The sequence below is a fragment of the Coccomyxa subellipsoidea genome (assembly GCF_000258705.1).
Source record: "Coccomyxa subellipsoidea C-169, whole genome shotgun sequence".
Lineage (NCBI taxonomy): Eukaryota > Viridiplantae > Chlorophyta > Trebouxiophyceae > Coccomyxaceae > Coccomyxa > Coccomyxa subellipsoidea.
The window spans coordinates 1,180,882-1,202,037 of NW_005178037.1; the positions used below are offsets into that span (position 1 = coordinate 1,180,882).

Here is a 21,156-nt window from a genome sequence, read left to right on the forward strand (position 1 = left end):
CGCGAATGTTGTAGATGCATTGGGACCTTCCGTTGCTTTAAGAAAAGGACATCCTGTCAGAATGACAATTTCTGCTTGTAGCATAATGTTACATTTATACACGGCAACGCATCACCATTGATTACATGGCGCATATGGCATGCGAACTTGTGCAACACTCAAGCGAGGCATCCTTTGGCATCACAGGACTCTGTTGCTGAAATTTCACATCTCCAAATTGACACAGGCCAGCAGACGTGATGCACTCAAACCAGATAGCGGTCCTTTGCCTTCCTGTCATCGCGCTTTGCATCCGACTGCACAGCAACCACACAGCAGTAAGAATCAGGGTCACGACAGAGTTGATAAGACTGGGTGAATTTGGAAACTGCTCAATCAACAGTGCTGCAAAAACATGAGCACCACGTGAAGGCAGACAGGAGGGGTGCAGCTGGCAGAAAAATCTTACATGGGCAAGGTAACCAATGCGGCCAGTGGCTGAGGTGTCAAGGTCCAGGATCTGCTTCAGCTGCTTGCCGATGCTCACCTGTAATAAATCCCCAGATGCATCACCTAATGAATGTAGACACCATGTAATATGCAGACATTACATGGTTCACCATTTCATAAGAGGCATTTGTTACCAGCTACATTCATGCATGGCACCTTACCAACCTTGGGACGGCTCAGGCAATTGCAACAATGGCCAGGCAGTACCTGTGCCGCCTCGTTGGCTGCCGTCTTCGTCCAGACACACAGCTTGTCCTGCTTGGCGCGCACGTTGACCACAATGCCGCAGATCTCATCCCCCTCTGTGAATTGCTCACCAATGCAGGCCAGAAGCTGCGCCAACAGCAAAGTCAAACATCAGCTGCGATGCATATCCACTGGCTTGGCTCAGCTTGCAGTGCATCCACAGCAGACCGCCCGACGATTAGCAAATAAAAGTCCAGACGGAGATCATGTGTGCATGGGAAGAGTAGTGCGCACCGCATTCAGCCAGTACGTGTCCAGGACTTGCTTGGAGTTTGGGCTCTTTGGAACCAGCACCGTCCACTTGCCGCCATGCTCACAGGTGGGGTCCTCCCACTTTGGCTCCACCCCCTCCTTGAAGAGGTGGAAATCTGTGCCCACTGTCAGCCAGCTAGGAGGCTTGATGTTGTTGTACAAGCTGCACACACACAATGGATATGATCACGTCGCTTGATCAATGGAGTGGATGTCCTCTGCAGTTGTGAGGGAGTCTCGAAGGAACTATGGAAATCAATCTTGCAGGAGGACACTTACCACCAGAAGTCTTCCACGGTGCCAAATGTGTAGACGGCGCGCAACGTCTGACCCCACGTGCTGGGTTTCTGGCTGCCCTTAGGATTGTCAAACCACAGAGTCCATCTATACTCTAGCGGATGCTTCTTTGAGAAATCAGGTTCCCCGTTGCGTTCCTGAAACGATGGACACAATTGCATCATTAAATGTAAATATCTAATAAGTGGAGACAGTGTGTTGCTTCCAAGCACGTACAACATCGAGAACTACCTTCCCACACACAGAATCAGATTATCAACAGGTGTAGCAGAGTTTCGGCATCCTTACAATCCCACCGTTTCATGCCAGCGACTGAATTAGCACTAATTGATGCAGAGAGTGAAGAGCTCTACCTGCTGTGGAAGCTCGCCCTCCTCACGTGTGCTTGGCTCAGCCACTTTGCTGTCTCCTTCAGCCATTTCCTGGCGTGTATCTCTTGTTCAAATGAAGCTATGTATATCGATCGAATATTGGGGCGTGCTTGTCTCTATGTCACTTCTCGTGAGGTGAAAGAAAGGCAAATCTATGCTCTCTCAAAGCCGGCTGTGGAAGGTGGAGCAGCGCTGCAGCTGCCTGATCAGGCGTCATCGAGATATCTCCGATATGAATGCATCTGCCCAAAAATTCTAGTTTGCGTCCTCTCAACCTCCAACTTGATTCCTGACTGATATTGAAACTGGCGAGATGGTTCAGAATATCGCCTCAGCATTCGAGCAATCGCACCAAGGCCTGCTGGCTGCACTTCCAGAGTAAGCCAAGCTTCCATGATAATGCATTAGAAAAAGAAGTGTGCAACAGTTGCTTTCTTTCGAGCCCTTCATCCAACTATGAGGTTTTTTTGATTGTTTGCAGGGCTGACCTTGGCCTCCTGGCCGCTGGGGCCATAGTGTTCGGCCTGCAGAAATTGGTTCCTTCCTATGAGGACTCTTACAAGCTCTGGTATCCTAAACTCAAGAAACCTTCGTAAGTTGCTCATTATAAACTTAATAAGGCAGTTCTTTCTTCTTTCGTCTCTTTCTGCTTTTGACATATAAAAGATTGCTGTGTGATCTGACCAACTCATCAAGAGATCTGGCATGCAGCTGGAACCCTCCTTCCTGGGTGTTTCCTGCAGTGTGGATACCTCTGAAGATCCTTCAATCGGTAGGTGCTTGAATCTCACCAAGGGCAGTCAGTCCTTGATTGGCGCTGGGAACACATGCTAAAATGTCCAGCTATTGACCACAGGCTGCCTTGTGGTTGGTGTGGAAATCTGCCGGAGCTGACAAGGCGTCCATTTCTATACCCCTGGCTATCTTTGGTGTGCATGCACTCCTAGGGAACCAGTGGAATGGTGCGCTGCCCTCTTCATGTTGTACAAGACTGCTGATCTTTGATCTTTCCACATCCTTCCCATGATATCATGATCCTTACTATTCCATCGTCATGCAGTGGTCTTCTTTGGGCGCCGTGACATGCCAGGGAGTCTCAAATGGATGGGTGCATTCTGGTTGTCGGTAGCAGGTATGCGGCAAGCTATAAGGCATCGAGTTTGCACACTATGCTGGACACAAATCATCAATGCATGAAAGGTGATGCGCATGCTGGCTGAAATGACCCATGGCTGTGCGCAGCCACTGCATTCTCCTTCTACTCAGTGAACCCGCTTGCAGGACTGCTCGTGTCTCCTACACAGGTAACGTGAATGCACTGACACAGAAATGTGATGTCCCCCTCGTGTCATGATGTCCCCCTTGTGATCACTTTGTTCCTTGCCAAATCACTGAGCCGATATTGACACCATTGGTGTAATAAAGGGTGCATTATAGGTCTGGCAGATTGACATTGCAATATGAGAGAGGAATATATCAGAGAGCTCTGAAGTCTCATGTGCATGCAGATATGGGTGACCATTGCAGCAAAGCTGAATTATGACATTGTCAAGCTCAACAAGGGAGATGAGAAGCTCAAGTGAAGCTTAGGGATCTCCATTGTGATCCTACATTTTTTTGTAGGAACTAATGTTTCTGACCGCAGAGACTGCTTTTCTGATTGGAGCAGTCTGTGCGTAGCGCCTCTGTTGAGGAAAACTGCAAAATTTGAAGTTTCTGTTGCTTTCAGTCAAATCTCTGTTCAGGGAGATGTGATCTTATATTTAGTAAGTTGAACAATGTCTGGAAGCCATTGTACGGTATGTTGTTTGATTGCATTGAAGCTCGGCAGCGCTGCTAGCTGCCGATTGTGAAGCTCACAATGTGAGCAGAAATTTTTCTCTTCAGGATTTCACATCCCCTGCAAGATTCGTAGGTGAACATTATGTGCTGACACCCATGTGTCAACTTCGATGAGCTTTGAGCAGAGTAGCAGCAAGATGATCTCTACCATATGTATGAATTGCACATCTGCCACAATGATGTCAAACAATTCAGAAAGCAACCACATTTGGACACAGAGCTAGCTAGAATCTTAAGGCCTGAGTCCCTGCCATAGCTGACTTCGGCCTGGAATGCCAGTGAATAGCCTTCTGTGTGGGCATCCCCTTGAGAGGAATGATGACCAATGGGAGGACAAAACCTCTCAAAACAAATCCCCTGGGAAAATGCTTTGCGGACTATTCACCATCACCATGTTTCCTCAAGCGAGAGGGACTGCCATGCAGTAGTAAGGCAGCAACATCAACAACAGGCCTGCTCCGATTCAATAATCTGGTATGGTACACCATGCATCATACATGGGCATCAGTGCTGGTTTTAGTACATGATCACTCGGCTTCCACGCTCACTCCTGCTTCTGCGCATTAACCAGCCTGCTGGCCTCTTCAATGCTCTCAGTCTCCGAGAACCTGCATGACAACGCATTGCATGACCATGGCAGGAGAATCACATGAATTCTCTGCATGCATGGCTGCACATGCTATGACCACAACAAGGTGAAATGATTCCCACTAAAAAAGGCCATGATTGGGTTGGTGACATACTCGATCTCAGTGGCCACATCTGTGTAGTAATTCCATCCAGCCCCCATCCAAAGCGCTGACAACCCTGGATGCAGATAGCACAAATTAACTGTAGACTGTTGGACACGTCACAACATAGTGTATCTTACTCCACAAAGCAGTCACATGCTGTGGGGGAACGCACCTGCAATGATGAGAGGATTTGCTGCACTCTTCAAGCTCAGTGTCTTGAACACCAGCAGTTCCATTGTGAAATGCACAAGGGCGGCAAGGAAGGAGAATAGTGTAGCCCCTGGGCGCAGATAAGGCACATGAAAGCACACCATGCAAAGTGTCCATCAGTCCTGCCATTCACCAGGTTTGTCTGGAGCGGGCAGGATATCTTCCCAAATCAATGATGACACCAGAGACTTAAGCAGAAAAGAAATAGTTGTGACTCACCATATATGGCAGGAACTCGAGGATTCTTTGCGCATATCAAGCACAGCGCACATGTCACCGTCGTCCATGTGGCAAATGTTCTTCCATATAATTCATTGACTGCATTTGCACAACTTTGAGAGCCAGGATAGTGAGGACATGTGCTGCAGAGACAGAGACTGATTGCACTGTTCGGGTCTGCAATGCCCAAATCGCAAGAGCCAGGCATGCCACACCTAGCTCTGGTCGCCGATCAAATAGATTCGACTGGAAATACTTGTACTGGAAGACGCCCAGGTAAACTGGCCAAACACACACCACAGGTCAGATCAGGTCAACCAGTCATTCGATTTCAATGGAGATTTCATAATGTGCATACTTTCTTCAAAAAAAGACGATTGGGGATCAGCATAGTATGTAAGGAACCTCGGTCCCATTCGCCCAATGCTGAAAGTCCAAGTTCACACAAGGGGCAAAGCTTTGACTTCAACGAGACAGTGCATAACTTAGATCACCTGAAAATAGCCGAAGCAAGGCCACAAAGACCAGCCAGCGCCTTAAGGCTGTAACAGAAGAAGCCATAGGCGCTGGAGGCCCTTCTTGCTGCACACGCGATCCAAGCAGAATCACATGCAATACAGCCGTCAAAGTTGACAATAACCTATTCGTTACCTACCTTCAAAGGATGCACGATAATTGTGAGAATGGATTGTGAGGCGCGCCACGAGAATTTGCTAGGAGGGAGCCTTCTGATTGGAACGCCGTCTGATGGAAATCACGTGCATGGGACGTCTCGCTGTCTTGACTTCCCAGGTGAAGATGCTGACCAATTCCAAAAACAATGGCTCGTTCTCTTTCCGAAAATGTGCTTATAATATTGTGTAGGTGCCACGATGAATTAAATTAGCAATGTAGATTTCAACGAAAAGCTAGTCACGTAATGGTGATGGTTCTGGGTGTTGCAGCATTCAAGGCGTAAATGCGCATGGCAGCATGCTGGTGGCATTTTCGAGGCTGCTGAATATCTCTAGCAAAACACTTAGCAGTAGCCTGATTGCGAAGATGAATCCAGGCACCTTTTCCACAGCAGCTTCATCGCTTGTACCCAGAGCCCCGCCCAGCCAAGCCATATTTGCAATGGCATTCAACAGCTCCTGCAACACCCCATCGGCCATCTTGAGGCCACAAGTGTTGCAGCACGGCCTCAGATTGCATCGATCTCGGTGTGGGGCACTACAACAGGAGTATGGCTGGCACCAGCTACGCCCTCAAATACGTTGGCTCGGATTCTCTTCAACGAAACAGGAGGAGGAGGAAGAGTCGAAGTGAGCTATGCCTGTGGACTGTCCCTAATACCTTGAACCTGAAACAGTTGATGGGAATATTCTTGAGGCATCCAGACGAGCCTGTGCTTCAGCAATGACTACATTTGTGCCATGAAATTTGATCTCTCGTGTGTTTGGTGCTGCACAGCTTGCAAGCTGGCCAGCTACGGGTGGCCAGAAGTGCCAACGGTGTGGTGCCGCCCCTCCCTCTGACACTCGGCACAGTCAAGGAGAAGCAGGCATTCGAAAGGGAACTGCACACTGTTACAGTAGGTGAGCATTGTTTTTGGACATGCAAAGCATTGCCGCTCCATAATTGTCTGCAAGAGAAGGCTTCGTGCAAGTCTGAGAAATGTGTTTGTTTTGGGGCAGCTATCATAGCCAACATGGTGATTTTCTCTGCAAAGCTCGTGACATACCTGATGTCAGGCAGCAGGTGAGAACCCTTTTTCATTTTTAAATTTTATTTCCCAGAAACGGCACCCCTCATGTTCAAATACTACCGCTAGTACTCACCACCTGCCGCCTGCTTGCAGCACGATGCTTGCGGAGACAGTGCACTCTGTGGTTGACACCTTCAACCAGGCAAGCGCCTACTTTGGGATCCCTCTCTTGAATGTTGCAAACAACTTGTCTGAGCTATTTAGTAATGCAGTTGCTGTGTATGTAGCTGGACTGACGATGCAAGGCTTAGAGCCGTCACATGAGCTACTCGCATGTGTTTGTGCAGATGCTGTTAAGAGTGGGCATTGTGCGCTCAAAGCGTGCTCCAACAAAGATGCACCCGTACGGATACATGAAGGACAAGTTTGTGTGGTCGCTTGTGTCTGCCGTGGGCATCTTCTGCCTGGGGGCCGGGGTCACATGCGCGCACGGCTTCTCAAACCTCTTCTCCCCCCCTCAGCAGCTCGAGCATCTAGGCTACGGCCTGGCAGGTAATTGCATCCAAGCAGCTCTTTCTGCCGTTTCTGCTGGCAGAGACGGTGCAGACCAACCTCGTTTTTTTTTAGCTCTGCTTGTGCTGCCTTGACAGTAGCGATTGGGTTGCCTGGCCTTTCTCTTCATAGTCCCATCCTGCACTTGATATGTCTCATGAACTGCATTACATCTTGAGGTTCCTGGAGATGCTCTAGGAACCAGGAAACTGCGACACGGTCAAGATACAACAGCATGAGAACGCAAGGGTACTTTGAGGTTATACTGACAGCGTGTGTGGTTGGCATGTGCAGTGCTGGGGGTGTCGTTTCTGGTGGAGGGCTACTCGCTGCTGGTGGCCACGCGCGCGGTGCTGCAGGGGGCGCACGCGATGGGCATGAGCTTCACGGAGTACATACGCCGCGGCATGGACCCCACCACCGTCGCTGTCATGCTCGAGGACGGCGCCGCCGTGGCCGGCCTCGCCATCGCAGGTATTGCCCCTTTGCTTGCGCGTAGAAACCAGTGAGAGCCTTCCCAGAGCGCATGCAGCGGAATGGGACCTGCAGAGTACTTATTGTGATGCCAGTGAATGCTTTTAGGCGGATATGCAAGCAAAAGTGTAGTTGATAAGGAAATGAGTTGCGTGTGCAAGGGGCTTCATTATTGCATTCCTGTGGACCGCAAGGCCAAAGACGACCTCTAGTCGGGGCACCCTATTACATGATTTGCTAGGCAGGGATGCTCTGAGGACAGTCCTTCTGTTGTGTTTTAGAGCCCCCATGGCAGCTGGGTCTTGTGCAAGCATTGCCAGAAGCAGCAGCTGATAATTCTGGTAGAGAGAGAGAGAGTATCTGAGCTTGCGTAAAGAGAAGATCGTGTTATGACTGGTGTGTGTGGGTGGCGAACAGGCGCATCCACCTGGGCAGTGCACCTGACGGGGAATGCAGTGTACGATGCCATGGGCTCAATCACAATCGGCGGCCTCCTGGGATGCACAGCTGTCTTCCTCATACAGCAGAACCGCTCGCTCCTGCTCGGTGCGAGGCCAATTGCTGAAGTGCCTCTTGCTTATAATTATCTTTCTGTTGCCAAGCACTGCTAAAAGCAAAAAATATTATGAATAAATTTTCAACAGCTGCTTGACAAAGGTCAGAGCTGTAACTTCTTGCCTGGTGTTGCAGGGCGTGCAATGAACAACAAGGACATGCAGAAGGTGTTGCATCACCTGAGGAAGGACCCGGTGGTCAAGGCGGTCTATGATGCCAAGTCCGAGGAGATCGGTCCCAACATCTTCAGATTCAAGGCCGAAATAGGTGCTCCCCTCCACTCCATGTCTCGAGCAGCCCTGCTCCCCGCTCCCCTGCTTTCTGCGGTGTCAAAGTTCTGTCAGTCAATGCATGGTGCGGTTGATGCAAATGACGTGCTGATCGGGTCGTATGTGTGGCGCAGAGTTTGATGGGGAGCGGATAGTGGAGGGTCACATGGAGCGGATTGGCGGGCGCGAGCAGCTGCTGCAGCAGATGTACAGTGCGATGGCCACAGAGAAGGACGACACCGTCGACCTCGCCCTCAGATCCTACGGTGTGCATTTGAGCATTTGAGCGAATGCAACACATACAACGCAGTGCATTTGTCTCTGGCATGCAAGCTGGTGCATGCATGCCTGGATATGCAACCCATCTTGCATACCTCTGACTGCAAAGCAGTGCTGCATTGGAGACAATTAGTGCCTGTGTGGTCTTGCACTGTACACATGCAAAACGTGTGCTATAATATTGGAGGAGGTGGCGATTCGCCTGTGGAGATGATGAAATTTGTTGGTGCTGATGGCAGGGCGGGACATGGTTGGGGCGCTGGGTGCAGAAGTGGACAGGCTAGAGACGGAGATCCAGCAGATCATGCCCGGCATCAGGCATATCGACCTGGTACGCTGAACATTCTACTTCCTGTTCTGCATGGAGTGAAATTGCTGACAAATCCTTTCCGCCAGTGTTTGGCAGATACTTGCAGGATCTTCATGCGGTCATCTAGTGATGCAGGGTCTTAAGGGAGATGTGCTGTGCTGCAGGAGACAGATAGGGGGCGGCATGACAAGACCTCTGCGCAGAGGCGAGGCTTCTACAGTGTGGCTGTGGACCCTGCACGGTGCCCGCCGTCGACTGAAATGCTGTGAACGCTCCCATTAAACTTCAGCTCAACAACGCACGCAGTGTACACGATTCCTGTGCAAGGAGACTGCTTTTGTACATTTCTGGTGCTGTCCGATTCATTCGTGGTCCCTAGGGGCACATTCACTTCACAGTAAATTTGAATTAGGGCTGCACTTTGCCCGGCATTGGCACAGCGCATGAACTGCAGTGAGATTAGATTGTATTTTGGCGACTCTGCTACTGAACTAGATAAAATGTGGGGCCCAGATGCATGTGCCTTGATGCCAGAAAGAATTGCGCTTCATTTGATTGGGCAAAGAACCAAATGTTAACGGTGGTAACAGTCACCAAGCAAGCTTGCTTGGTAGTAGCTACTAGTACTGCGAACTCAACCCATATTTGTCTTGAAGGCTGGCAAGATTCAAGCAACATAGCGAGACGACTTGACAACTTAAAACCACAAAAGACTAGACATATCACAGTAGCAACCCCAGCTCACATGTCACGACTGAAACAGGGACAACGTTTGTACAACCCCAAACAATAACGCTACCTGTCATCAACGACCCTGCATCACTTCGTCAGATATAAATACCAGTTCTTTATGTATTAATTCAGCAAAGGACGGTAATAGCATTATAATCAGCTCAACAGGCAGATTGAGAATTCTTGAAAGGACATATCAGAAGCATCCTGAGGGCTGCTTGTCAGAAATCAAAACAACCAAAAGACGTCATGCATGAAGGTCCCAGTAAAACCAACCAACATTGCTGTATCTTGATTCATTTCAGGACACACTTCAATATCTGAGCTTGACAGTAGCCTGACGTGCTCAGCATGCGAAACACGCACACAATATCTGCTCACATTACCTCTGACGCCTCGCCTGCAACGCTGTGACCTGGCTCTACCACGACAGCGGTGCGTGCTGCGAGCACCAAAGTGGCTGCCTCTGCCTCAACCTCATCATTCTTCTCTTCATCCTCTTCACCTCTGAGCTCGCCAGCATAGGCACTCGCTGCCTGCTTTGCGCCGTCACCCTCAAGGGTCCAACGAGCTGCATCAGCTCCAGCATTCTCAGCAGCGCTCTCTGGGAGCGCAGCGGCGCCGAAGGGGGCAGGCAGGACGCATGCGGCAGCTTCCCCAAACGCAGGAGACAGCCGCTGGGGCTTGAGGTCCGAGTCCAGGGGCACTTGCGCTTGTGCCGGGGACGGCGGCGCGGCTGCTCTGGCGGCTACGGCAGCGAAGAGACGGGAGCCCGGCGAGAACGGCAGCTTGTCGGCGACCTGCGTCGGACTCGTCTGCGCCGAGGAAATATTTGTTTTCATCCGTTCCCAGTCGCTAACTTCCGTCCCTTCCCAGGCATCGGCGAGCGGCAGGGGCTTTGGCACGCACTGCGATTCCATGGGCCCGGGCGGCACGCTCTCACCGCCGGCCAGGTCCCTCTCGAAGAGCTGGTCCAGGAGCTCCAGCGACAGCGTTCCCTCCGGCGCGTGGCCTGCCGGCTCGTCACCGACGGCGCGCCCTTTGCCGTCCCCCTCGACTGCTCCTGTTGCGCAACCATCAAACCAAATTTCAACCCTTAGGGGGTCAGACAAATCAGAATTAGGATATAGAACCAGGGAACGGGCCCTTATAGATGTCAGAATACCAAGAGAGAGGACCTTGTAGTAAATACTTTTCATCCTGATGTCAATTATTTGGACTTCCCTGGCATCCATATATCTGCAGCAATGATGCATAGGGGGGTTACCCTCTGCGAGCGCCGCAAGCTGATGGTCGAGCCCCATGACGTTGCGACTCTCCCAGCGCACGATCTCACGCGCCACATTCGGCGGCACGCGCGCGGCCGACTCCCCGGTGGACGGCGTTGCCTCCGGCCGCGCGGTCTGCGGCGGGGTTCCCTCACCCGACGGCGGCTGGCCGGCTGCCGGGATTGTGCCGCTGTCAATGCTGCGCGCACGGCCGCCGGTGCCGAAAGGGTCCAGCGAGGCGGCGATCTCGCTGTGGACTCGCTCCCACTCGCGCTCCTGCTCGTCCGCGCTGTGACCCTGCTCGTCGTCGGGGGCTCCTTCGGTGGTGTGCTGCACGGTTTGCAGGTTGTCCTGAGCCGCCTCACGCTCCCCTGAAAGTGGCCATAAACCACCATCAGATATGCCGTTATGTAGTGCACTGCAATGCGCTTCAGGTCACCCTGATGGGATGCAGATGACAGGGTTCGAATGCGGTCTCTATGGACACGTTTCAACACTACATGAGGATGGGAGGTTTATGGCAATTCTGGTGCAAAGCTTGAGGGACAATCATGGCTGCGCACCGGTCTTTGCAGGGCTGCGTTGAGCCGCAGAGTCGGTGCCAGGAATGCGGCCGCGCCTGAGCAGGTTGCTGGCGGCATAGCTGCCGCGTCCACGCCTGGCTGCAAGGTACTGCTGCAGCACCGCGCGCTCCATCGCAGTCCCCTGCTTCTTGCTGCCTGCCTCCAGAAAACAGCTGTCCTATAATTGTGCACAGGGACATGCCATGCACACAAATGATTCCTACATGCACCCCTAAGGCTCAATGTTGTGCATTAAGTAATCTAGTTAAGTGGGACGTCAGTCCTTACCCTGGCGTGCCCCTTTCACAGGTGTCTTCTGCGCCGGGCCGGTTTTCTGCATGGCTTTGTTAGGAGAGGCGAAATGCGCTGCTGAGCTGCTCGCGCCACGCTTTGCAGCTTCGGCGCCTGCTGCATGCAGTCTCTGGCTGCCTGTCTCCTGTGGTGCTCGTCTCTTGTCCAAAGCAGCTGACTTCTGAGCTTTCTGCCCGTGCCCGTGCCCGGCAACCGTCTGGACTGCCCCGGGTCTCTGTGTTGCCTTGTGGGTGTGAGAGTGGAGCACGGCCAGGGTGTCCGCCATCACTGACTGCTCAGATGTTTGTGCCTGTCCGCACACACAAGCCACCATTCAGACAAGGACTTGCTCCTCATGGTTGTACGTACGCAAATGCTGAACTAGCATGCGGTTAGAAAGTTTGCTACATTGCTGTAAAACTCAAGGAGTCATATCTGGCTGACCATTCATGTTAACTCCCTTGCTTGCAGGTGTCAATGCACAAATATCACCTGTTTCCAGGAGGCGGCAGCCGCAGCCGTCTGGTCCACCGGTAGGGACACCCAGGACTGCTGCCGACCACTGCCCTGACTCGCGGACCTCTGCGGGCTGCTTGACATGGCGCGCCTGCACATAATTGCCTTCTTCACCCCTTTTGCACCCCAAATTTCTCCGAAAAAACAGCAAACTGCACAAAGCATCTGTTCTCCTATGGAAAGGCAGGCATGGGCTTGGTGATTGGGCGCAATCAGGGAATCAAGAAAGCACCTCTGGGCAGCGGAGGCGATGCGCGACTGCTTCAGGTGCGCCAGAGCCGCGGCAGCCACCGGCTTGAGTGGGGAGGCGGCCCTCCGGCCAACAGGACCCCCCGGCAAGGGTGCAGCAGCCTGGTGAGGGGACAGGTGCAGGGCGCGGCCGACAGCGGCGCCACCGTGGGGGGTCCCGTGCTTGGGAGTGGAGGCCCTGGAGGGGGATCCCAGGGGAGTCGAGGCGCGCGAGGGGGGGGACTTGCTGCGCCAGGGCGCGGGGGACCCGGGGTCCAGCAGCGCGGGGGGCATGATAGGATTCCTGAGGGTGAGGTATGCGCTCAGCGTGTGCTCCGGCTTGGAACCCGGCAGGAACCACTGATTTATGTCCTCCGTGGGAGCGGCGGCCTCCCCAATGCCACATCACACAGTCAGTCAGAAGCTCAAGCTCGCTATTGCCACTACTTCCAGGAATGTGCATGTTCACCAGCTTGCAGAAGGGGGCTATGTAGAAGTAGCGGTGTAGGGAGTGACCTGCTTGGCCTTCTTGGGTGTGTGGCTGTGCGTCTCCACACGCAGGTTTGGCCTGGCCTTGGCTACTGCCGCTTGTGTGCCGGGAGCCGGGCGAGCAGGGCCGCAGTCGTCCAGCAGCTGCGCCAGTGACACCCGCGTATGCTGCACCTTGTTCCATACCTCTTCCCTCTGCAACACATGCACATCATGCTCATGAGTACAGTTCTGATGAAAATATTTCAAACAAAGTCACAATCTCATCTTGAATGCAATGGGGCAGTTGAGGGTCGCGCAATCCACCTCCTTTTGCAGGACAAGCAGTCACATGCCTGCTGCAGACAGGGCTAAAATTGTTGCGGTAGGAAATAAGGTGCTCACCGGCTTCAAGTCTTCTCCGGCGGAGGTCTGAGGCATGAGGAGCCTGCTGAGAGAAGGCTCCCTGGCGCTGCGATGAGCGCTCGGCGGAAAATCGCCCAGGACACCTTGAGGTGCTGGTGCGTCCCAGCTACAGAGCAGAAGCCAATCCTGTCAGCCACTGCCTTAGATGTTCCGCTCATAATACATGTCATATGCTTTTTAAAGCAATCCAATGGTGCAGGAAAGTAATCGGCCAAAACGTTGCATTCACCCAAGCAAAGTCATCAAGGATGTGTGTCAAAGTTACCCCTCTGCAGGCGGTGCCTCTTTGGCTTCAGCCACTGTCTTCAAGGGCGACACAATGGGGGGCAGCCAGGATCCCTTCCTGCGCAGGGACGCCGCTGTGGCCAGGGAGATGCGCTCTGCGATTGACACTGCCGTCGATAACAGGCGCGGCAGCTTGCTGTTGCGCCGTGGCAGCGGTGGCGGCACAGCTGCCTCCACCTGCACAACAAATTTCCTTGCTATTTGCATGGACACCTCACCAGCTCTGCTTTCCTGTGCATTCTCTGCCTGTAGCTCATTGCTGCAGACGCCCTGTGTGTATGCCCTATGGCCTTTGGCTTTGGGTCTGCTGACCTATGATAACAACTATAATTATAACAGGTGATATCGATGTGTGCGCACCTCAGGCTCCGCTGTGGTGCCGATGCGCCACTGCCCTCCTCCCTGGTCCCTCATGCTGTCTGCATGAGCCAACACATCTACGCCTTTGGCCCCGTCAGTGTCGGCTGGCAGCTTGGTTGGCGTCGCCTTCGGGCTTGGAGGCTGCGCGCTTGTGAAGCAGCTGAGGCTCTGCACCCAGACTCCCACCCTTCTTGTGGCCCGCCCTCTGTATGCAGCTGCCACTGATCGCTTCTCTGCCAAGACCCGGTTGATGCTGACCTTGGCCGAGGACGACCTCTTCTTGGCTGTCTCCTTCTCAGGAAGCTGCTCGGGAAGCTGCGTGCTGGCTTCCGACTCCATCTCAACTTCTTCTGCAGTGCTGGTATGGCGGCTGGCATCCCCAGTGGGCTGCGCCTCGCTGGGGCTTTTACCACTGTTGCTGGGCACACTTTCTGCCGGGCCATGGCTTTCAGCGAGGCCTGTCTGCTGGCTTGGCTCTGGTTCCTCTGAGGGTGCAACATCTGTGCTGCCATCCACAGTGGGATCTTCAGATGCTGTGCTGCCCACACCTGCACCATAGCCTGGCTGATCGCTGTGAAAGCCCTTTTGAGTACTTGCAGCATCTCTGGGCTCATCCTCCGAGGTTGTGTGGCCACACAGGGAATCAGCGCTGTCTGCGAGGGGCTCGCTCTTGGGCGCAGATCTGGGCCGCGGCGAGGGAGAGCAGTCCTGTGCGTGTGCTCCTGTCGCCACTGCCTGAGTTACAGCGCCTGTGGTCGGCGGTGCCGCATCGCTTCTGTCCTGCTGTTTCAGGATGGAAGCTTTGGCAAAGCGCTGCGCGTACCCAGGGTATTGTCCGCTCAAGCTTGGTCGTTTCTGTGGGCTTACGCTGACTGGACGTGGCTTCATTGTCTCGATATAGCCGTTCTTACTTTGTGGCTTGCTGCCCTGTGAATTACTGGCGTGCCCTGGCACAGCAGGCAACCCTCACAGATTCATGCTCGACTTCAATGTCGCAGAAGGTTGGTGATGTCCTGAGAACCGCAAAGCACTCGCTTCAGTGCACTGACAAGTTGCTGCAGAGCGGCTCTGGTATGCCTGGCAGAATGATGAGTACAAATAGGAAGGTTGCTGTTTCAATGACTCAAGGGAAATAAACAGACTGCCATTTACGTACCTCATTCTCTGGCTGCTCAAGAGAAGATAGGGTAGCGTTCCAGGACTATGAACCAAGATTGTCCCTGTCCCTTTGCTCGTAGACCAGGTCCGGAGGGCCAAAGTCACATCGTGACACCCAGTCTTCCTTTCGGGTGCCCATCTGAGCATCGACGCACCGCAGAATCAGTCTCATGATTTTGAATACTGAATAATCCAGCGAATGTCGACTCCTCGGCCCAAAAAATGCAGTCAACCATATTTCCGCCGAGACACGTTTGTGCATTAAAAAGGTCTGCGCAACTCAATAATTCAGAATGGATCGTTACGATGGCTTGCCGAAGACGAGAGGCAGCCCGAAAACTCCAAGGGTACGGTGTTCACCTTCCAATTCTCTCCACGATGTGATTCGATTGGCCAGCATCGTCCTGGATTCCCAGTCTGTTCCCTGATAATCCAAAGGAGGACACAATGTGACTTTAAAGGTTGGATTCGGTGCAAGTCCGCAACATCGAATTCAGGAGGGATATGATAGTGGCAGAACAATCCAAATATCGTGAATCCCTTGACCGGGAGGGAACGCGTTGCGCAGGTCTCATAGAGAGGCGGCTTCAACGCTGGAGAGTGTTGCAAAGGCCAGCAGGATCCTGGCTTCACATCAGAAGCAGATCTTGGCACAATGGGAAAGGCCGGAAAGGGTACCGGAAGTTTTGGTGAGTCCCTGCTTTAGTGCAATCGATTTGCCTACAGCTCGATGAAAAATAGCACTTGCTGAGTTTTGGTCGCTTGATGTCATGCAGGTAAGCGCCACAACAAGACACACACTCTGTGCAGACGTTGTGGAAGGCGGTCTTTCCACATCCAGAAGAGCCGCTGCTCATCATGTGCTTACCCAGCAGCTCGCATCCGCAAGTGTATGTTCCAGCGCTCCATTTTACCCACAATTATCTTGGCTACATGAATTTTAATGCAAGGGACTACTTGAAGTGTAGAAGCGGTTTTCCTTCTTTGATCATGCATACCTGGTTTCAGACTGTGTCCTCTTGTTACTGGAGGTTGGGGGCAAAGGATTTCAGGGGACAAGGAAGTTAGTTCGGGACTTGATACTGGCCCTTAATTGTATATCAGACGTACTGCGTGCTTGTGTCGTCGGTTCAGTGGATTGAATTGTGTATGGCTGTCTGCAGATAACTGGAGCCAGAAGGCAATCCGCAGGAAAACAACAGGAACTGGCCGTATGCGCCACCTCAAGGTCGTGCTCCAGAAGTTCAAGAACGGCTTCAGGGAGGGTGAGTGCAATACCATAGCCACATTGCCGCCAGCATTCCCTTGTGTTTTTCTGGGAGGTTCCTCTGCTCTACCGGTGGCGCTCGCTGTTATTCATCGAGCAGGATGACCAGCTGTGCCAAGTGTGTGTGGAGCAAGTGATTGATGTTGTGCGCTGTTCCTGTTGCGCAGGTACTCAGCCTACCCCCAGGCCTGCAGCTACTTGATTCCACTGGATTAAAATGGACACAGTGACAGCAATCTAGCAGCAGCAGCTCACGTGAGGGAAGGGGTTTGGACTCCATGGAATAGAGTGTGTGGACAGCCACTATCTGCTGTATTTGCCGTGTCACGGCAGCAGCGGATTTGGGGAACGTACTGACCTGGGTGCATCAGTCAAGGTCTGACACTGGGCGAGCAAATCTCTTCTTTGGCGGTGATGTACCCTGGAGATGGTTGCGTTTCTCTTGTGGCCTGACTCAGCATTGGATGCTGTCAATCCAAATCTGTAAACAAGTGCATCTTCATCGATCGATGCTTTACGCATGCTAGTCACAAGGTTTGATCAGAAGCGGCATGCCATGGAATCAGTGATTTCACATCATGATCAGTTCCCAAAGTTTGGGACCCAAACCATGTTCAGTTCTGCATCTTTGACACTTGCTCCCAAAATGAGGGAAGAGACCCTCAGCTGTTCTAATAGCAAAGCCAAGTTCTGTGGTCCGGCAGGACTTCAGGTTGCAGGCTGTGGGGAATGATCTGTTTCTGCATTCACCCCCCATTGGGCCACATCGGCAGGCTGCTTCAGAATCCCTCTGCTCAATGCTGCCTTGCTGTTGCAGCAAAGCTGGCATGCTGCACCTGATTGGGTGTATGCAATGACAAGAGCCAGTGGCACTTCATTGTCACAACTCCTTTAAACAGTCACACGTACCTGAAGCCACGGCCCCACCGGGTGGAGTGCTCGCGAATCTATTCATGATCAGCTGCATGCGCATGCACTGGCAGGTGATCATCGTGGTCATGGTCATGGTCATGAGGCATCCAAAGAGATCCTTGTCCGTGCAACATGTCAGTATGAGCTGCTCTTCACTTCACAGCAGTTCTGGACCTGAGAAAAATGTGGTCCCCAGGTCTTGCATGCGATCGTAGGGGTGACCTAGTGAGTCGACCCCGTTCCCACGTGCTTTGCAGAAGTTTCTCGAAAATCGAGCAAAGAACCATTTTTCTTGTCGTGTGCGCCCTCTGATTCGTCTGGTCGGCCTTGTTAGACAACAAGGCACGAGGACTGCGGCAGAGGGGTGCATTGGAATAGGTCGCTGCAAGTGTTGTACATCGCCACACCTATGTAGATCTGCCTCAAAGTCAAGGGCTGAGCAGGTCTTCACTCGAAGCGTGGCCATCATGGCGGTGTTCCGCCAGAAAAGGAAGAACATGGAGGAGCCTCCACAGCCCTTCGCCTTGGAGACGAGTGGAAGCTGTGCTTCGACGCTGTCAGGTGTGGAAACCTTCGGCGCTGCAAAGCGGAGGAGAACGGATCAGGTGAGCACTCAGTGGCTCATGATTCCCTACATGACAGCAATACTTCATGCATGAAGATGCAGCCGGAAAGGGCGGCATGTACGTTTTCTGCACGGCAGATGTCTTTTGAACGTCTAGGGTTTCTTGTGGTTAACAGGACAGAAAATATGGTGTGCCCGTCAATACTGAATTGAGAGTAGATTTGGGTAGATTGGTGCTTTTGTGGCTCCGGGCGCCCTTGATCACGGGTGAGAGCGTGCAGTACGGCGCTGTCCCAAATTGCGCTTGTAATTTGCTGACTGGCGTGCACTGCTACAGGATTGTTCAATGAGCGGCCAGGAAATCCATCAGCAACAACCAACTTACTCAAATAATTTCTATTTCGGGCAGCAGCACCACCAGGTTTGGCGCTGGGGACTCCACTATGTCATTTTCTGTCATCGTTGAAATATCACTGTCATAATCATTTCGGCCGTGCAAACGTAAACGATGAAAATAGTAACATGTTTTGTGATGCAGACTACGTCGCCTGTGCTCGATCACACTCTGTCATCGCCTTTGCATCCCTCCACGTCACTTGCTGGAAGCAGTTGCGGGTTCACATATGCCATGGACTCCGCAGCTTCACCACAGCCGTCAACATCGGGGCCTCAACAAGGTGTGCATTCCTGGAAGAAATACAAGCACATGTCTGTGCAGTAATGATGCTCCATGCTCTACATTTGCCACAAGTGAAGCGATTATGGACCGCTTTGTGCTCCTGCAGCCTGGGGCATGTCAGAGCAGAAACCTGCTGGTAGCCTTGTCAGCGGAGAGAGCTTTCAGCATAGCAGCGCTGGGGAGCAGATTGAGGTGGCCATGCAGGCTGGGACTCCACATTCTCAGGTGTGGCATCAACACAGCTGTCCCCATGTCCTGTCCAGTGTTATTGAGGGTGCCCGAAGCTCTCTCTTTGTGGATGACATAATTGCTGCTGTGCATGTGCAGGCACAACCAGCATCACGCTTTGCTTTCCAGCCGGGTCTGCCCCTGAACCGCAGCAACTCAGCGCCAGACCTTCGGATTTTGCTCTCTGGCCCCTTCAATGCAGTCCCTCAGGCAGTTCTGCATCAGCAGCCCCCTCCCTTCGGCGGTTCCTCCACAGCCTTTGCCCTGGTTCCTTACAAAGCGCCCGAGGTATGGGAACTGTTTAGCTTGTACTGCTGTCATTGAAGTGTGCTGGATCCGAATTGCTGCACACTATTTTGGGCCGACCCGGGCCAGAGGAGTGGGGAATACACCTATGGCATGCCAACATCTTGATAGTGGGCATCCTCTTCCGTGATTTTCCCTTGATGTCCTGCAGGGGAGCATGCTTTATTAAGACAGCATTTGGCCACCAAGACTGGCCCGGGTACGCCATAGCCCCAGCAAGCTTGATGTTGTTTTTTCGTCGTGTGGATTGTGATAAATTAGTCTGAATCATGGCCTTTTAATGATCTTTCGGTGTCTGACAACGTGCTGGCATGCTGCAGGAGGTGGTTGCAGAGGCCTGCCTGAACAATCAGAGATTGAAAGTGGAGAAGATCCTGGCTCAGGCAAGGAATGAGGGGTTCGTTAGGCAGAGTCACAACGACTCCCCAGCGCTCGAACAGGAAAATGGCTCCTCTGATCCGGCAGTGCCACAAAATGTAGACCTCACCTGCCTGCCGTCAGTTTTGCATGCAGCATCTGGTCGGGTGGCCTGCATTCCACCCGCAGCAGCAGCCTCCAGCTGCCTGGAGAATAACACTGAATACGATGATGAAGCGGACCGCATGGAAGAGGACTAGGAGGCGGTGATCGACTGATCGATAAGCAGGGAATATTTCGCGGAATGTTTTAGCCAATGTGCAGGGTTAAGGTGGCAGAGACGGCAGCATCATGAAGCCATGATCAAAGTTTTGGCAGCATCTTGTACATGTTCTGCGGACAATTTTGCTGCGTGGTCCCCTGCGAATATTTATTTTGGCGCCGGCATACTGTGCTGTGAAGCATCAGTTTGGGGGCCACAATGTGCTTGTGGACGCATGGTTACAATGCGGATAGTGTTTGAAGTTTCAGCGAATGTCTGTAGGCTTTGAATGCTTTGCTATTTTATTTGGAGGGTATCTATACATCAACTTGGCTGTCCTTGGTATAATAGCAAGAAAGGAGGTCATGTCATTCACTTTGCGCAAGTATTGGGGGTTTGGACTAGGTGCTGCGCAGTGTAAAGCAGTCAGAAGGGTCAGGTCCTGGGTGGTAAAGGATCACCAGAATATCGTCATTGCACAGTACCTCTGTGTGTCTCGATAGGTTATGAGCGCTAGGGCATCAACACTGGACACCGAATGGGATGTGTCTGTTGGAAATGAGTAGCAGAGGAGTAATTGTTTATTCAAGAGTGATGTAGGACTGTCGCTGTGGAATAAAAATATTGCAGTGAGTGATGTTATCAACCTGTGACCGCCTGTGAGCTTTGAGCAACCTCCAAAATTGTCTGGTCGCCCGCTGTGTAATGGTGAAGGGGAAGCCCTTGAAATTCTTTCACACTACCTTCAGTTGCACAGTTCACCTTGCACTGCATGCCATGCTATCACATGTGAACAGGCACTCTCATGCTTGCATGCAGCCACCAATACTGTGATCACACCAGAGTTTTCTTAGCACTGGCCACCTAATATTGGTTACCGTACTGATACCTATACTAAACCCACAAGTGCTCCTAATAATAATCATCCAATGCCTAGAGACGCATGTGCCACACACATTACTCAATGGCTCGACATTTTATCGGACTGTAGAGCAGGCTCAAAAATGCAATGAAACTGTGAAAAGACATGTACGCCTGAAGCTCAGCAAAATGATTGGAGGAGACCCGCATCCTTGAGGCAGTTTAGGCATGCTCCTCCACATGTGCAAGCCAGTGGGTGCTCGTCCTGGCTAAGCAACTTGCGGACGGAGTCAATATGCCGCCAACCTACATCTTCGAGCGCCCTCCAACTTTTTGAGGACGCCCTAAAAGCAGCCAATAGATCATCCAATGTAGACTTCGTGCCTATGCTAGGCCGGCCTGTCACTTCAAGGACCACCATCTGCTCAGTCAGAAGGGTAATGTCCTTGATAAACAGTCCAGTAATGACTTGCACATCAATGCTGAGCCTCCGCAGCCGCAGCAAGGCATCAATTCTGAGCGACAACTGGGTGCACGATATGTCCAACACACGCAAGTTTGGCATTGCGCCGCTGATGACAAGTGGACAACCCATTATGCCCACGCCACCACCACCGGTCTCTATCTTCAGAAATGTC

The 21,156-nt window shown here is 52.3% G+C and overlaps 7 protein-coding genes across 7 annotated transcripts; 4 read left to right on the forward strand and 3 right to left on the reverse strand.

Moving 5' to 3' along the window:
• Positions 1-73: 73 nt before the first annotated feature.
• Positions 74-1,797, reverse strand: COCSUDRAFT_28590 (eukaryotic translation initiation factor 4E). Its single transcript, XM_005648547.1, has 6 exons — positions 1,638-1,797; positions 1,267-1,421; positions 970-1,150; positions 697-822; positions 449-526; positions 74-296 (listed from the first exon to the last, which is right to left on the reverse strand). The coding sequence occupies exons 1-6, from the start codon at positions 1,701-1,703 to the stop codon at positions 246-248; spliced, it is 657 nt and encodes a 218-aa protein (XP_005648604.1). The 5' UTR covers positions 1,704-1,797; the 3' UTR covers positions 74-245.
• A 125-nt stretch (positions 1,798-1,922) lies between these two features.
• COCSUDRAFT_53207 (TspO/MBR-related protein) lies at positions 1,923-3,669 on the forward strand. The gene is made up of 7 exons (XM_005648548.1): positions 1,923-2,033; positions 2,137-2,247; positions 2,367-2,427; positions 2,512-2,617; positions 2,716-2,787; positions 2,898-2,959; positions 3,164-3,669. Exons 1-7 carry the CDS (start codon positions 1,969-1,971, stop codon positions 3,236-3,238), a joined length of 552 nt encoding a protein of 183 aa, XP_005648605.1. The 5' UTR covers positions 1,923-1,968; the 3' UTR covers positions 3,239-3,669.
• A 372-nt stretch (positions 3,670-4,041) lies between these two features.
• On the reverse strand, positions 4,042-4,912 carry COCSUDRAFT_14819 (hypothetical protein; the record flags this gene model as incomplete). Its single annotated transcript, XM_005648549.1, has 5 exons — positions 4,042-4,105; positions 4,241-4,304; positions 4,404-4,511; positions 4,661-4,759; positions 4,876-4,912. Coding segments are annotated over 5 exons (372 nt in total), but the record flags the coding sequence as incomplete, so codon positions are not given.
• Positions 4,913-5,483: 571 nt separating this feature from the next.
• On the forward strand, positions 5,484-9,378 carry COCSUDRAFT_28593 (hypothetical protein). Its single transcript, XM_005648550.1, has 11 exons — positions 5,484-5,964; positions 6,113-6,237; positions 6,337-6,400; positions 6,501-6,582; positions 6,728-6,899; positions 7,194-7,394; positions 7,809-7,919; positions 8,064-8,195; positions 8,332-8,463; positions 8,716-8,807; positions 8,951-9,378. Exons 1-11 carry the CDS (start codon positions 5,633-5,635, stop codon positions 9,053-9,055), a joined length of 1,548 nt encoding a protein of 515 aa, XP_005648607.1. The 5' UTR covers positions 5,484-5,632; the 3' UTR covers positions 9,056-9,378.
• Positions 9,379-9,895: 517 nt separating this feature from the next.
• Positions 9,896-14,811, reverse strand: COCSUDRAFT_62585 (hypothetical protein; the record flags this gene model as incomplete). Its single annotated transcript, XM_005648551.1, has 10 exons — positions 9,896-10,581; positions 10,786-11,157; positions 11,350-11,527; positions 11,657-11,950; positions 12,133-12,247; positions 12,389-12,774; positions 12,901-13,068; positions 13,258-13,384; positions 13,544-13,740; positions 13,924-14,811. 10 exons carry the CDS (start codon positions 14,809-14,811, stop codon positions 9,896-9,898), a joined length of 3,411 nt encoding a protein of 1,136 aa, XP_005648608.1.
• Positions 14,812-15,696: 885 nt separating this feature from the next.
• On the forward strand, positions 15,697-16,847 carry COCSUDRAFT_32959 (ribosomal protein L37 component of cytosolic 80S ribosome and 60S large subunit). The gene is made up of 4 exons (XM_005648552.1): positions 15,697-15,770; positions 15,858-15,971; positions 16,245-16,346; positions 16,516-16,847. The coding sequence occupies exons 1-4, from the start codon at positions 15,737-15,739 to the stop codon at positions 16,548-16,550; spliced, it is 285 nt and encodes a 94-aa protein (XP_005648609.1). The 5' UTR covers positions 15,697-15,736; the 3' UTR covers positions 16,551-16,847.
• A 2,758-nt stretch (positions 16,848-19,605) lies between these two features.
• COCSUDRAFT_32960 (hypothetical protein) lies at positions 19,606-20,389 on the forward strand. Its single transcript, XM_005648553.1, has one exon. The coding sequence runs from the start codon at positions 19,755-19,757 to the stop codon at positions 19,944-19,946; it is 192 nt and encodes a 63-aa protein (XP_005648610.1). The 5' UTR covers positions 19,606-19,754; the 3' UTR covers positions 19,947-20,389.
• Positions 20,390-21,156: the final 767 nt, after the last annotated feature.

What these genes read in the sequence shown, in the direction of transcription:
- COCSUDRAFT_28590 (XM_005648547.1), bottom strand. Translation starts at nt 1,703, where the DNA reads ATGGCTGAAGGAGACAGCAAAGTGGCTGAGCCAAGCACACGTGAGGAG. An exon ending in ACACGTACTGGCTGAATGCG is followed by an intron (nt 823 to 969) that starts GTGCGCACTACT and finishes CTGTTGGCGCAG; the next exon opens with CTTCTGGCCTGCATTGGTGA. An exon ending in CAGCCAACGAGGCGGCACAG is followed by an intron (nt 527 to 696) that starts GTACTGCCTGGC and finishes GATTTATTACAG; the next exon opens with GTGAGCATCGGCAAGCAGCT.
- COCSUDRAFT_53207 (XM_005648548.1), top strand. Translation starts at nt 1,969, where the DNA reads ATGGTTCAGAATATCGCCTCAGCATTCGAGCAATCGCACCAAGGCCTG. An exon ending in ATTCTGGTTGTCGGTAGCAG is followed by an intron (nt 2,788 to 2,897) that starts GTATGCGGCAAG and finishes GGCTGTGCGCAG; the next exon opens with CCACTGCATTCTCCTTCTAC. An exon ending in TGCTCGTGTCTCCTACACAG is followed by an intron (nt 2,960 to 3,163) that starts GTAACGTGAATG and finishes ATGTGCATGCAG; the next exon opens with ATATGGGTGACCATTGCAGC.
- COCSUDRAFT_28593 (XM_005648550.1), top strand. Translation starts at nt 5,633, where the DNA reads ATGCTGGTGGCATTTTCGAGGCTGCTGAATATCTCTAGCAAAACACTT. An exon ending in GAGGAGGAGGAAGAGTCGAA is followed by an intron (nt 5,965 to 6,112) that starts GTGAGCTATGCC and finishes GGTGCTGCACAG; the next exon opens with CTTGCAAGCTGGCCAGCTAC. An exon ending in GCATCAGGCATATCGACCTG is followed by an intron (nt 8,808 to 8,950) that starts GTACGCTGAACA and finishes GCTGTGCTGCAG; the next exon opens with GAGACAGATAGGGGGCGGCA.
- COCSUDRAFT_32959 (XM_005648552.1), top strand. Translation starts at nt 15,737, where the DNA reads ATGGGAAAGGCCGGAAAGGGTACCGGAAGTTTTG. An exon ending in AGCAGCTCGCATCCGCAAGT is followed by an intron (nt 15,972 to 16,244) that starts GTATGTTCCAGC and finishes GGCTGTCTGCAG; the next exon opens with ATAACTGGAGCCAGAAGGCA. An exon ending in CAAGAACGGCTTCAGGGAGG is followed by an intron (nt 16,347 to 16,515) that starts GTGAGTGCAATA and finishes CCTGTTGCGCAG; the next exon opens with GTACTCAGCCTACCCCCAGG.
- COCSUDRAFT_32960 (XM_005648553.1), top strand. Translation starts at nt 19,755, where the DNA reads ATGATCAAAGTTTTGGCAGCATCTTGTACATGTTCTGCGGACAATTTT.